The 14,350-nt window shown below is 39.4% G+C and overlaps 1 protein-coding gene across 1 annotated transcript in view; it reads left to right on the top strand.

Annotated features, from left to right (window-relative positions):
• The first annotated feature begins 218 nt into the window (after positions 1 to 218).
• The window catches only part of WDHD1 (WD repeat and HMG-box DNA binding protein 1), a 30,339-nt gene continuing 16,207 nt past the window's right edge, over positions 219 to 14,350 (top strand). Inside the window, exons 1-8 of the mRNA XM_075712767.1 lie at positions 219 to 295; positions 2,166 to 2,277; positions 5,049 to 5,200; positions 7,413 to 7,524; positions 8,062 to 8,112; positions 9,853 to 9,948; positions 11,593 to 11,685; positions 12,595 to 12,701. Coding sequence (XP_075568882.1) covers positions 219 to 295; positions 2,166 to 2,277; positions 5,049 to 5,200; positions 7,413 to 7,524; positions 8,062 to 8,112; positions 9,853 to 9,948; positions 11,593 to 11,685; positions 12,595 to 12,701 — 800 coding nt within the window. The remainder of the gene's footprint in view (positions 296 to 2,165; positions 2,278 to 5,048; positions 5,201 to 7,412; positions 7,525 to 8,061; positions 8,113 to 9,852; positions 9,949 to 11,592; positions 11,686 to 12,594; positions 12,702 to 14,350) is intronic.

Consider the following 14,350-nt stretch of genomic DNA (forward strand, 5'->3'; position numbering starts at 1 on the left):
ACCCGCTTTTCCCCTCCTTTCCGTCCCTGGCTCGCTCCCCACCGTGCCCAACACCTGCCCAGCTGCGATCCGCCTAGGCCGGGCGGCTGGCTGGGTGTCCCAGCAGCTCTGGCCTTGCCCTGCCGTCTGAGGCTCTGTTCCGAAGCTTTTTTTTCTTATCAAATTGATTTTATTTCTCCCCCTTTTTGCCCTCTGTAGATAAACAGGTGAGAGCGAAGATGCCTTCCGCCCAGAAGCCGATGCGGTACGGCCACACCGAGGGCCACACCGAGGTCTGCTTCGATGGCGCCGGGGGGTAAGTGCCTAATTCCTGGAGACCCGATGATGCTGGGGGGTAAGTGCCTAATTCCTGGAGACCCGATGATGCTGGGGGGTAAGTGCCTAATTCCTGGAGACCCGATGATGCTGGGGGGGTAAGTGCCTAATTCCTGGAGACCCGATGATGCTGGGGGGTAAGTGCCTAATTCCTGGAGACCCGATGATGCTGGGGGGTAAGTGCCTAATTCCTGGAGACCCGATGATGCTGGGGGGTAAGTGCCTAATTCCTGGCGACCCGGGCGATGCCTAACGCGGGCACGGGTGGTCCCGTTCCCCTCTCTTGCTTTCTCAAGAGTTTCTGTGCCCGCCACTGCTGCGCCAGACCCTGGGATGGGTTTATGGCCCGGCGTGGTCTGGCAAATACTTTGTTTTTTGCCTGTGCTGAGAACGGCCTGTGTGACATATTTTGATGCCCTGAGTTTTGAAGTGATTGATTTATTACTTAAATGTAAGCATATATATATATATGCACATATATATAGTATGTATGCATAGATATAAAAACTCTATGCCCTTTTTATAAGAGTGACTTCATAGAATCTAGCAGAAATCAATGTAGCATGGGAGTAAATATGTTCACGTATGTGCTAAGAAATTAAAAATATGGTTGCAGAAATCCAATATTGGGCTTGCTATCTTTTCGTGTTATTCTTGTGCTAGTTCTTGAATGTATACGCTAAATATTTGCTGTTACCTTTTCATTGATTAAAAATAAATGGTAAACCAGAAAACAAGCCCTCTCAAAATGAACTCAAGGGGTAAGTCTTGTATCTTGAGTATGGTTTAAGTCCATATTCTCTTATTCATTTCTTTAGTCCATTAGCCTTGGTACAAAGACTACTTTTTAAGGGTTAGTCTAATACCAATCCCCCAAAACTACAAAAAGCCTTGTTTGCCATTACAATGCAAATGTTTATTGTTTGCCATTACAATGCAAATGTTTAAAAAAGGATGCAGACATCTCTGCCAAATACCACTGGCCTACTACTGCTGGACTCCCCAGCATCAATATATTCAATATCAACACAGTGTTGTGTTGCTGTCAAAGTACAGACCCTACAGAACTAAGACGAGCAACATCACAGCTTCACCACTGGCTTTGTAACATTTTGCTGTTTAATTAGATTTTTTGGGGGCTGCAAACAACTTTAGAGAAAAAAAAGAAGGCGAGGCTTGATTACAGATTCCTGACGTCTTTAATTAAAAATCCCATGCAAACTTCTGTATATTGGTTCTGTGACTTCAGGTTATTGTTTACTGCTTTCAGATTGTGAAAGTTAACTCCAGCAAACTCGAATTCCTTATTAGCTATTTTTTAAGGGTTCTGTAGGCCTGGAACATGTTAAGCTTGTTAAACTTCAGTCAAGTATGCCTTAACACTCTTAGTTTTGCCCTCAACTTTGTAATCAGCTGTAAGGTAAGTTTTCAAAGTCTTAAGAAGCAATTAAATGCCCAGTTCTTAGAGAAATCAGTGCTAATTAAGTCCTTTGAAAAACTCACTCTAGGTCCTGGAAAAAATGGATTGACCGATAATATCTAAGGGTCAGTTCACATGAGTGCCAGGCCTAGGTAGTTATCAGAGGCTCAAGGTACTGTGTTATGCTACCAGATGTAACTTTTTCCCCCCCCGTGTTTAATAAGTTACTTAGGCATAATAAACATAGGTATTCTATCGCATAGTATGTATTGTGTTTCAATTTTAAAAAAAAACCAAACAGCCTAATACTAGATGATCTTAAAGGTCTTTTCCAACCTGAATGGTTCTATGATTTTCATTTTGGGATTGAAAGTCACAGTGGCTGTCCTTTCCATTCCTGAATGTTAACAAGTCCTGTGTCTTTCCACAGCTGCATTGTTACTTGTGGCAGTGATGGAGATGTTAGGGTTTGGGAAAACCTGGATGATGATGATCCGAAGTCCATTAATGTGGGAGAAAAGGCCTATTCATGCGCTCTAAAGGTATGGCCATGAACAGAACTCCTCTAAGTTGTGTCATGCTGGTGTTGATACACGATTGTACAGATGCTGGATTTTCAAGCTCAGGGATGCTGCTCGTGTGGGTAACGTTAAACATATACTGGGATAATATACAGAAAAAGGCAAGAATAATACTGTATGTAGCGCATTTCAGTCTGATGTATGTTAAGTATGTAGATCTTTGTCTTCAGATTAATGTATGGAAAAAAGAAATTGAATGCTATTTAATGAGCAGCAGGTATTTAAATTTGAGCATATGAACATATTCTACCTTTAAGTGAAACTATTAAAGTAGTATTGAAAACATAATTTTCTGGAATACACAGAAATTTAATTGATTAAATGTGCCTATAGACCTTTTAATGTTTTAACTAAATTAAGTATTTTATATAAATCAAGAATACTTCTGACAATTAATTTTAGCCCATACAGGACTGTAGAGGAATTATTCCTTATACTAAACTTCTGTCATTTTTTTTTCCTCCTCTTCCTTCACATTCAGTTATACTCATTTCTGACTTTGATCTCCTTTCCAAGAAACAAACCCAGCAGATTAAGCTGATTATGCAGTGAACTTTTTAGGCTGTTGCAGTGTTTTCTCACAATGTGAGTTGCAAAAAGTCTCCCAGCGTAAGATGTGATCATCAAGTATTAGGAAAAAGAGCCAAGAGGTTGTTTTATGTGGGCCTGTTTTAAGGTCCAAGGAATTATAATCTATTTTAGCCAAAAAATTACTTTCACAGAGTCAGTGTCTGGTAATCCTTTGGTAATACTTTTTCCTAATTGCTTGATATTTTGCTGTCAAAATTGTCGTTTAGCCCAAAGATGCCTCTGACTCACCGTTCCCAAAGTCAGAAGAGGACATGAGTTGTAACAATTTGTGAGAATGCTGACCAGAGGCAGTTCTGTAGTCTGAACTGGCATTTGAAGCATAACCTGCTCTGTTTGTTTTAATGTTAAGGCAGTTCCTTTTACTATATCTCGCAGGAGTCACTATTTTATAAATACCAAGGCAAATAAGTTACCTATATGAATTTGTGTAATAGAAATTATTTCTTTTCGCTAGGCATGTTCATGTATTTAGCTTGAGAATTCTCATGGTATTTCCTTTATGTGCAATTATTCCTATATTATATTAGTAATAGAAGGTCTAAAATGTTGTCTTTGTGGCAACTGTAGAAGAGAGGAATTCCAGAAGTCTACATCAGTTCTTCAGATATTGTGTAGTTAACTTTGCAGTGATAAAGGGAAAGTTTTAAATTGTTTTTCAACTATGTGTAATTTTGGAGTGGAGTATGAAAAAGGAAATAAATGAGAATTAACATACATATATTTTAAAAATAATCATTTGAAACTGTATTCAGAACTGCTGCCTTAAGTGAAACCTCTTTTTTATATCCCTTTTCATATACCTTACGCATCTGTTCCTCAATACCTGTATAATCTATTTCCATCACTGATTTTTAGGGTATCTTGCTGTTGATTTTCATCACATTTACTTATCTTTTCCCAAACCCAGTGAGGTGACTTGGATGAGTTCTCTTAGCAAATCAGTGGCAGAGCCAGAAATTGCTGAAGCTATTAACGAATAGAGGAAGGAAAATCCTGGTTTTAATTTTTGACACCAGTAGGAAAAGTTCTGTGCTCTCAAGTTTATTGTAAAGTGCTCTTAGTTTTGAGGGATTTTTTTATTTTTAAACAGTGAGATTAAGAACACTTTGTGAGACTTAACTTCAGGAAATCTTATTTCAAAAATTATTCTTCATTAATGAAAACGTCACGAGGAACTGATCTGAGATGTCGATGTAATCTAGGTAATAAATCTCATCTCTTATTTAGTTAGGTTATTTAGTACTGGCTGCTGCTTTGTTTATCTTCAGGATTTTTACTATAACTTTAGGCAATTAAAAAAAAAAAAAAGCAACAACCCCCGCCCACCCAAACAAAAAAACCCTCAAGGAAATAAGGCATTTCTTCATTTATATATTTCAAAAACTTTGTGCTGTGTACAACTGAGGAATAGCATTGTCACTTGAAGAAGAGATATTGCTTTTCTAAGTATAGGATAATTATTTCTTTTGTTTTGCACTTCTTTTAATCTGGATTCATTTTTAGTAAACATCTGCTTTCTGTTTTCTGAAAAGAACTAAGCGATAGTTCATGAACTTCTCATCTTTCCCTGGTGGCGTTTAACTGAGAAGTTCGGTCTGAGAGTGCCCTCTCCTGATGCTGCAGCATGTTAATCTAAATAGGATGCAAGATTCTTCCTGTTCTAAGAGCTTTCTTGCCTATGTAAAAGGAGGGAATTTTCCATCCACCAGAAGAAGATTGGATAGTTTTCTTTGAAATTCATTAGTGACTTTGAGTATTCATTATTTTACAAAAGATACAAGTTGGGAAGTTCTTGATGCAGTAAATTGCCATGTAGTTGGCATCATGAATTTTAAGTCTGCTTCAGCAACTGGAGTTTCCATATTAAATCTAGCAATGTGTTTCTACAGGACTGAAAGTAAGAATAATTCTTCTAGTTTTTAATAGTTTGGTTAAAGTGAGAAAGTATTAAGGTCACTGTGCTTGTCTGTATTTTTGGGGGGAAGAAATAAAAGTTAAAGAATATTTCCGCTACTACTCTTACTGTCAGACCTCTTTTGGAACTACTAAAGTTAATCTTTGATGCCCAAATATTGGGAACATCAGAGCAAATTTTTAAATGTGTTTTAACTAACAATTCTTATGATGGATTTTGTTTTTAGAATGGAAGACTGATCACAGCAGTATCGAACAATACTGTTCAGATACATACATTTCCTGAAGGAGCTCCAGATGGCATTCTTACTCGTTTCACCATGAATGCAAACCACGTTGTCTTTAATAGTGATGGTACCAAAATTGCTGCTGGATCTAGGTAACCTGTGCACAATAAGGAAAAGCATTGCTATCGTTCAAAATCTGGCAACTTGCTCGAATGCTGATTTTTTACTAATGAGATCATTAATCCACGTACCTCTAAGGGTTTTAAAGTATTACAAAATGCCTTCTGGGGGTGGAGGGGAAGAAAGGAATGAAAAGGACTTTAGGAAACAATGCTCTGAGAGATACTTGATCCACCAAATAATTTTAAATGGAATTCTGGTGTTGTGAAATAATTCCTTTTCTTTAGGAGACTTGAGTGTTTTCAGCTTTCAGTCTTATAATGTATAAGTGTAAGTGTCTGCCCATATGGATCTCATTGCAGCGTCAAAGATTTTGTTACTGTGTGCTAAAGATAATGTCCTGACTGTTCAGGATCATGATGCTGCAGATGTGTATACACATGCAAAAGTTAGATGGGTTCTAATTTCTGCGAGAGCTTTGAGTCATTCTCTGGCGTAAGTATTATCACCATTCTGCCAAATGATAACAGATGACAGTTGCAAGACTTGCCTGAGGGGAATTAAATGCGTAGTTTAGGTAATTTCTTAAGGCAGCATGTTTGCTTTTACATAATATATGCTAGTCCTTTTAATAGAGATGGCAAAATAGCAAGCAGGCAATTTTTTTTTCTTTTTCCCCCAATTTATTTAAGGCTCAGGTGATTCTTCATTGGATTTGGTGAACTCTTTGGGCAGCTGTAGCTAACTCGAGCTGTCTGCTTGCCTCTCTACTGGAATTTGTCCTCCATGGTAGAGATGGCAGAGCATTGCATCTGCTCCCTGGCTCCTCTAAGCGTGAATTGAACTAGAAAGCAATTTAGATGAGCGTGCTGGACTGTGAACTCTCGCAGCTGTGGAGCAGACACACCAGCTCCACCAAAACTGGGAGACTGGACAGCTGGGGGCAGTGACCGCTCTAATCTCTAAATCTGACAGGGATCATAAGTTTGGGCCCTTTGCCAGTGCTTGTTTCTGAGGGAACGGCTCTGCCCCAGGATCTGACTTTGATGAGAGAGATTGGGCAGACAGCAAACTCCTTTCTGTTTCCAAAACTTTTACAAAACCCCAATACTTCTGCAGCCTGGCCAGGGCTCTCACATGAGGGAAAAGAGCTCATAAGACTGCAAGGCCACCCCTCGATGAGGTCTTCCGTAACATACTGAAGGAGAAGGTGACAGCCATGAAACAAAGGAGTGCAGCTAAGAAAAATTGCTTCTAGTTGTCCCAGGTTTCTCCATTTTTTACATGAAGTCTGCACACTTCAGTTTTACCTAAGTTTAACATCCAACAGGTTGCCAAAGTTCACCTGAAGTATTTGAAAAATAGTTGTGTGGCTTCTTAAATAAACAAAAAATATCCTATTGCTTTTTTCTTTCCTTTAAAGTTGCCTTGCATTGTTTTAAGAATGCTAATATAATTTAGCTGTCTTGCAATGTAGTTTATAGGCTCCCTTTTATGACTGTTTGGATAGCATTAGATAGTTGACAAAACTGAGGTTGTGTTTCTGAAAATAGTTAAAGTAATGGTTAACCCTATAGAATTAGGTCCTAAAATTAAGTTTCTCTCTGAGGGTGTTGCAATGAAGTATGAGAGGGAGTGATACTGAAAGCTTGTCACAGGAGCTCTTTGGCTTAGAAGTTAGCATTGATATTTTGAGTTAAACTGCAGTAATGTCTGTAATTTTGGAGGAGGGAATAAAGTTGTAAAAAACATCTGTTAATGTATCTGATACACTCAGTGGTCTTAAAAATCCTGTTAAAAAGGTCACAAAATAAACTACTTCCTCTATCGTTTTTTAAAAACCACATGACCAAATAATTATAGTAATGAATATCGGTCCCATTCAACAGAGAGTTCTTGTTAAGTCAGCTCTTCTGGTATCTAAACAGGGATTTTCATTAGGTCATATAGAATATTATATTAAACAGGTATATGGTCTGTGTGTACATAATATCCTCTTGAAAGAGCAACCATATTTTATGAACTCTGACATGAACAAAAATTATTTTCTGATAAAAATAGTCTGGCCTTGCTCCTATTGTAGTAAGCCTCAAGATTCTCATTTTCCCTTAGATCATACAGTGTTGAGACCCATAACTTCCCCAAAAGATAGTTAGTGCCCAATTTTTATTGCCATAGACACATAGTTTGTCATTGTTAATACCAATGTTAATACTTTTATGCCTATGCCATTGTGATCTGCAGTGACTTTATGGTCAAAGTTGTGGAGGTGACTGATAGCAGCAAGCAGAAAACATTCCGAGGACATGATGCGCCTGTTTTAAGCCTGTCTTTTGACCCCAAGGATATTTACCTGGTAAAAACACTTTCTTGTTTACTTTCTACTTTGAACCTCCTTTTCCCTGTGAAAGAAAATAAATATATGCTTTTTACAAAAAAACCCCCAGTGATGGGGCACATGAGGCCACTTCATTTCAGCTAACCTTGCTGATGATGGAATGTGTGACAACTTGTTGCCTCCCAGGAGAACTCAGTCTTTGCTTTACTGCTCAATTACTGTCTACGTTCTTCTGGAATCTAATGCTGATCTGATTTTAGAGGGGAAAAGATGGCTTACTGAAGACATTTAATATTAATTTTGAGCCTCTTTTGTGAATAAGCAGCTCACTTGAAGTATGAGGGTTTGTAATTACAGTAGTTTGGAGTTGAGTACAATTATCAAGATGACGGTATTAGAATGTTTTAAGTCTTAAAATTGTTTAAACAGGGAGGCTTTCTTTTTAGAACTGCCTATAATATGTCTGTAGCATTGGTTATAGGGAGTTTTTAAATTTTGTAGCATTAATTTCTCTGTCTTTAATTATTAATTTGTTTACAAAAATCTCTTGTGTAGGCATCGGCAAGCTGTGATGGTTCTGTCAGAGTATGGAAAATCGCAGATCAGGTAAAAGGCCTACCTTTCAAAGTTAAGTCTTTCATACGAAATCCAGGATTTCACAGACAGTGAGAAGACCTGGACTGAAATAACCCTACTGGAATGGGGTTTTCTTTTGGGGGAAGAAATCTAACTACGCTTTACAGAATACTTTTATCTACTTCTGGGAGAAATTCCAAAGCCTGATTATGAAATGTTGCCTGGGTAGCTGTGGATTATTCTCCCTGTCTCTGGAATCCCCGATTTCTTCCATTCGTCTTTCTTCATTGGCAAACATGGTGTATTTTGTCCTTGGCACATTCAGAAATAACGCTTCTGTGTAAAGATAGCACTTGACATCAGGTTCCGTGTTTCACAATTTCAGCTCGTTGCTTTCAGGATTAAGGAAGTATTTTTATTCTAATAAACAACTACCTAGGTACATTTTGGTTTTATTTATTTTTACCAAGCTTCCTGTGAAATAATGAATAATTTTCAGGATTGTAGACTGACTGGTGAAGGTGGCATAATGCTCTGAGATGCTACACAGTATCTTCTTTTATAAGCGGTCTGCTTGGTTAGTCTCGTTAGGGACACAATTACTTTGACCTGGGATTAGGAAGAGATACGGATTTCACATGCCAGGATCACTGAGGTGATGTGCATGACGATAACATTTTTCTGTGATAGGGGACTTTGGACACAATGTTGTTTCCGTGTCTCCTGCTCTCTGCCTGTGGCACGCATACTTAGTTTTCCAAGAACTCGAGGTTCAGCTCAGTGCATTTTGACCTTTTAGATTTGAATGGGTTTAAGCCTATTGACAAGGGGCTTGCTATTCCACTTTTTTGTTTGTTTGTTACAAACTTCACAACAGTTTCTCAGAAGAAGGGCGTAAATCGCAGTTTGAAGAACGTAATTTATTAGAAATACAGTCTTTGGGCTCAGCCTGGCAATGTTTGGCTGAAATAGTTCAGGGCCTGTATGAAATCGGATTTAGTCAGAGAATCAGATTTAGTCTCTCCTCTTGGAAACTCTAAGGAACTTGAAAAGAGGGTTTCAAGTGAAATGTTTTAATAAGGCAATTCTGCATATGTATGTGGGATTATTTTTGCTAAATGCCATTGACTGGAATAAGAATCCATGTAGAATTATTCCTGTAAGTACAGTTGAAAAAGTACCCCCGCACTTGTGGATTGCTACTTTTTTAAAACAAAAGGATACTTCTAATGTGCAATCTTGTGTTCCGAGCTGACAGTGCTGCCTTTGGGAGCAATTACTAGAAGTGTCCTAGGATTGTGGCAGTACGATATATGTATCTGTGCTGTAATTTGGGAATATAGCCGTTCATTCTTTATACTGCTGTGGCGAGATTCAGGATGATGTCTGTCACCTTGTTGCACTTTGTGTTTGACAAATGTGTTTTTGGCCAGATTTCTTTATAACCGAAAAATATGTGAGCTCATTTGTTCTGTACTTGATTAAAACCACTTGTTGTGTGATCTTATTTCTGTTACTAGTAGTTGTATTGTCATTAAAATAGTTTCAGGTCTATATTGGCAAGATATTTTTTCAGTTTGGTGTTTTGTTTTTTTTTTTTTTAAAGGCAGTACATACCATTGTATTTGGATGAAAGAGATCATTTCAGTTCCAAAAATGGTGTATCTTTTTTCCTTTTAGTTTTTTTCCACACTTCTCCTTTAAGAATTTGTACTATACAGTAGATTTTCACAGAGCTAGAAAACTCATTCTTTAGCATTTTGTTTTCAGACATGCACAACAAGCTGGCCGCTGCTGCAGAAGTGTAATGATGTGATAAATGCTAAATCAATATGCAGGCTTGGCTGGCAACCTGGCAGCGGGAAGGTAAGTGATGTTGTTTTAGCCACATCTTAATCCTTCTATTCTCTTTGGTAGTCCAACAGTAGAATTTAATCTGGGCAAACCCAAATTGCAGCTCCTGGAACCAAGGAAAATGTTTGGGGGGGGGAAGTTCACTTTTAGGAAAAATAAAAACCTGGATATGGTTACTTGTTTAAGCTCCAGACTGCGTTTGGCAGTAGTCCAGCTGTCAGCCCAAACCAGCATTGAACAGTCACGCTGCACTGAATAGGAAGGAACATTGTACACAAGGGAAATAATCAAATTGCTCACAACGGAGCATCAAAGGAGTTCAGCCTTTCTCTACTTTAAGTAAATTTTGCCCTATCAGTAATCTCGCTCTGTAAATCTTTCCTTAGTAAGTTGTTCACTTTCTTTTCACCTGAAGAACGACGTCGATTCTGTTGTGACTAAAGGTGGTGCTGATATATATGACAGGTCTAGCGCGTTGCGTATGCACTGCTGCAATAGTGCTACGTATGGATTTTGATTAGTATCAAAACGGGTTGGAGAGTTAGTATAGCTATATAGATGCCTCTGTAGCATGTAACCGAGAACACCTCTGCAGCATCTGATAATGCAAAGGGGAGAGGAGGAAGGAGCAGATAAATGCGAACCTATATGAAATGAGGCATGCCCTGCCATACTTGAAGTAAAGGGCAGGGAACTGAGCGAAAGTTGGCAGTTTGGAAACATTGCTTTATGGCTTCTGTTCTTGCCTGTGATAATAGTGTGGCAGAACCTATTCATTCTTTATTGACATCCCAGTATACTGGATCTAAAGAGTATTTTCCAGTGTTTTCTCACAGTTCTTACCTGAATAATCTTGTTTCCCCAACTCAGCCTTTGTGTTGAGTCTGTCTACCTGTCTACTCTGTCTACCTGTGTCCACTCTTCAAAACACCTGGCTGCTCCGATAGCATTATGTATAACTTTTCTGTGGAAGAGAGAATGTCACCTGCAGTACAAATTGTTTCAATATGCGTATTGCATAAAACCAAATACTTTTAATTTTTAGGCTAATTCTTCACACACACACACACACATTTGAAATGTAAGTAGTTGTCTTGCTTCTCTTACAAAGCAAATTGTTATAAGTCTTTAAAAACCCCAAATCCTAAAAAAACAGGCAGTAACATTTATGTAGTTTTTTGAAAGATGAAATGAACTGTTTCAGGAATCAACTATTCAAATAAGATTTATTGAGAAATTGTAACCTGATCAAAAGAGCTTTGGGGAGGGAGGGAAAAGGAGAACATAAGCCTTGTGCTCCGAGTATTGAAAACCATTTATGTGTGTGTGTGTGTTAGCTGTTTCATAAATAAAAACTTCTAACCTTATGGTGCAGCTGTCATTATCTGCAGTTTTCTGCCAGAAAGAAATGAGGATTAAAATAAAAACAGGCATGTTTTGCTATGTTGCATGTGGAAAGCATTAAAGAACTGTGTAATTCAAGTTACTTCAGCTTTCTTTACTTTCTCAGTTGGCATCGCTAGGATGCTAGAGAACTGTTAAATACCGAGGCAGTCACAACTGTAATGCTTCTGAATGAAGGAGCTATGCTATTCGAATGTTTTGTTTGAAAGGTAATTTGTTCTAAATTGTCTGAGTCTTGTTTCCTTTGAACAGTTGCTGGCAATTCCTGTAGATAAAGTTGTTAAACTATACAGAAGAGAAACCTGGGATAGTCAATTCGATCTATCAGATACATTCATCACACAGGTAGGTACATAAACCAGGTGCTTGCTAAATCTTCCATAATTTAAATGTTATTCTGCTAGAAATTATTTTCTGGAGAGTATCTCTTCCCCACCCTGCCTTGGTAACAATTGCTCACATTTTCTATTTAATTTCTGATCCTGTTACTTTATGTTAGAAAACAAGGCAAGAGATACTTGATGATAGATACTTACTAGATGAGTGTCAGACGTCTTTATGTAGCTCTGGTTCCCCTCGTTCATTTAGAGTAACCCACTAGATCTCCAAGGTCTACTGGTGAGTCACCAACTGCAGCTGAAGAACATCTGTTTTTACAAATTGCTCTAAATACATAGCTTTTTTAGGGAAAATGTAAAGAGAATTATTTCTGTACAGAACAGAGATATCAGTTGTTCACTTTATATTTTATTAAGCTGAAATTTAGCTACATAGTAACCCTGACTGTGCCATCTTCTTTCTTTTGACCTCATTATATACTTGGAAACCTTTGGGTTAAAGAGGACCACTTTCCTAGTGGTATTAAGATACAAAACATGCAGTGTTGGATTTTAATTTATGGAACTGTATTAAGTTCAAAATAAATAAAGCTATGTTTAGTGCTGAGTTTGCAAAATATACTATGCTTCTGTCTACGTGTCTAGAAGCAGGTTTTGTGCGACCTCGTGGCAGTGTTTAATGACAGGAGATGGATATTCTCAAAAAACCCAAAAGTGTGCTGTCTTTAAGGAATGGTTCTTGCAGGGAACTACCTGAAGCCAGCTCTAGTACAGGAGGCTGGATATGATTTGCTAAAGATCATTATTTTTTTTTTTAATTCTAGAATATCTGTCTGTTTTAAGCTCCACAATACGAATGCTGTGCATGCGTTGGTAATATTTTTTTCTTTTTTCTGTCTTATATTTTTTTCCTTAGCCCCTGAATGTTGTGGCCTGGTCTCCTTGTGGGCAGCATCTGGCAGCTGGAAGTGTGGATGGGAGTATAGTGGTGTGGAATGTGGAAACCCAGGAGTGCATAGAGAGGTATTCAGTGTTGTTCCATAAATCCCTAATATTTTTTTCTTGAAATTGAATTTTGTTATCTTTTCTGTAAAACTTATTTGTGCAAACGTAGAACTCTGACTCTTGAAAAGCCTTAATAAGATCTACAGGGCAAATCTGTAAGTTTTCTGCTAACGTTCCACTGAAAACAGGCACGCCAGGAGACAGCATGTGAAGGCTCAGATTGAAGAATAGCATTTACCTGCCCTCATAGGGGGTCTCCCAGCTGGTGGTGGGGCTGGGAACGCATCCACAGAGAGGGAGCCAAAGCACACAGGTCAAAAGAATGGTGTCAGATCTGGGTGATGCTGGGAGGCAGGGCCGCCGCTCAGTCTAGACTCGAGCAAAGGGAGCAAGAGGAGGGCTCCTCTCTTGTGCAACCTGAGTGAGGTGCACTAAGCTGCCCAGCGGAAAAGGACCTGGGGGTGCTGATTGACAGCTGGCTGGACATGAGCCAGCAGTGTGCCCAGGTGGCCAAGGCGGCCAACAGCATCCTGGCTTGTGTCAGGAACAGTGTGGCCAGCAGGAGCAGGGCAGGGATCGTCCCCCCGTACTCGGCACTGGGGAGGCTGCAACTCAAATACCTCCAGTTTTGGGCCCCTCAGCACAAGAAGGACATTGGGGTGCTGGGGCGTGTCCAGAGAAGGGCAGCGGAGCTGGGGCAGGGTCTGGAGCACAGGGCTGGTGGGGAGCGGCTGAGGGAGCTGGGGGTGTTCAGCCTGGAGAAGAGGAGGCTGAGGGGAGACCTCATCGCTCTCTACAACTGCCTGACAGGAGGGGGCAGGGAGGGGGGGTCGGGCTCTTCTCCCAAGTGACAAGCGATAGGACCAGAGGAAATGGGCTCAAGCTGCGCCAGGGGAGGTTTAGATTGGATATTAGGAGAAATTTCTTCATGGAAAGAGTGGTCAAGCATTGGACCAGGCTGCCCAGAGAGGTGGTGGGGTCCCCATCCCTGGAGGGGTTCAAAAAACGGGCAGAGGTGGCACTTTGGGACATGGTTTAGTGGGCATGGGGGTGTTGGGTTGATGATGGGACTGATGATCTTAGAGGGCCTTTCCAACCTTAGTGATTCCTAGTTTTTACTTTCATGAAAAAATAATCCAGCCACCAAGCCAGGAAACATGAAATGATTACTGTACCCTTAATTGATTTAGTGGTGGACTTGGCAATGTTAGGTTAATGGTTGGATTGGATGATCTTAAAGGTCTTTTCCAACCTAAACCATTCTATGATTCTATAATACTGCACTTCATACGCTGAAGGAAATTCAAAGGCTGCCATATCATTTCTGTGTTCTGCAAGGAAGCAGCTTCCACAAGCACGTAACTCTTGGTGGTAGGTACAAATGTGGCATTGTTTTGCCTTCCCCCACCATATCCAGTAGGCACAGAAGTATGTTCTGATTCCTGTGATATCCTGTTTTCCTTTCTGCAGAGCTAGAAGGATCTGGAAACATTACATTCATAGAAATAGAATAGGGAAGGGACATGAATGTGGATTTTGTTCAAATCCCATAGTCTAGTTTTCTGTGTGCCAATATCTTTTATTACTTTCTAATCTAATAGTTGATTAAAGGTTAGTTTTGATGGAGACAAATTTTCCTCACATCCCAAACGCCAAGATCATTGGCA

Source organism: Pelecanus crispus, chromosome 6 (assembly GCF_030463565.1).
Source record: "Pelecanus crispus isolate bPelCri1 chromosome 6, bPelCri1.pri, whole genome shotgun sequence".
NCBI classification, from domain to species: domain Eukaryota; kingdom Metazoa; phylum Chordata; class Aves; order Pelecaniformes; family Pelecanidae; genus Pelecanus; species Pelecanus crispus.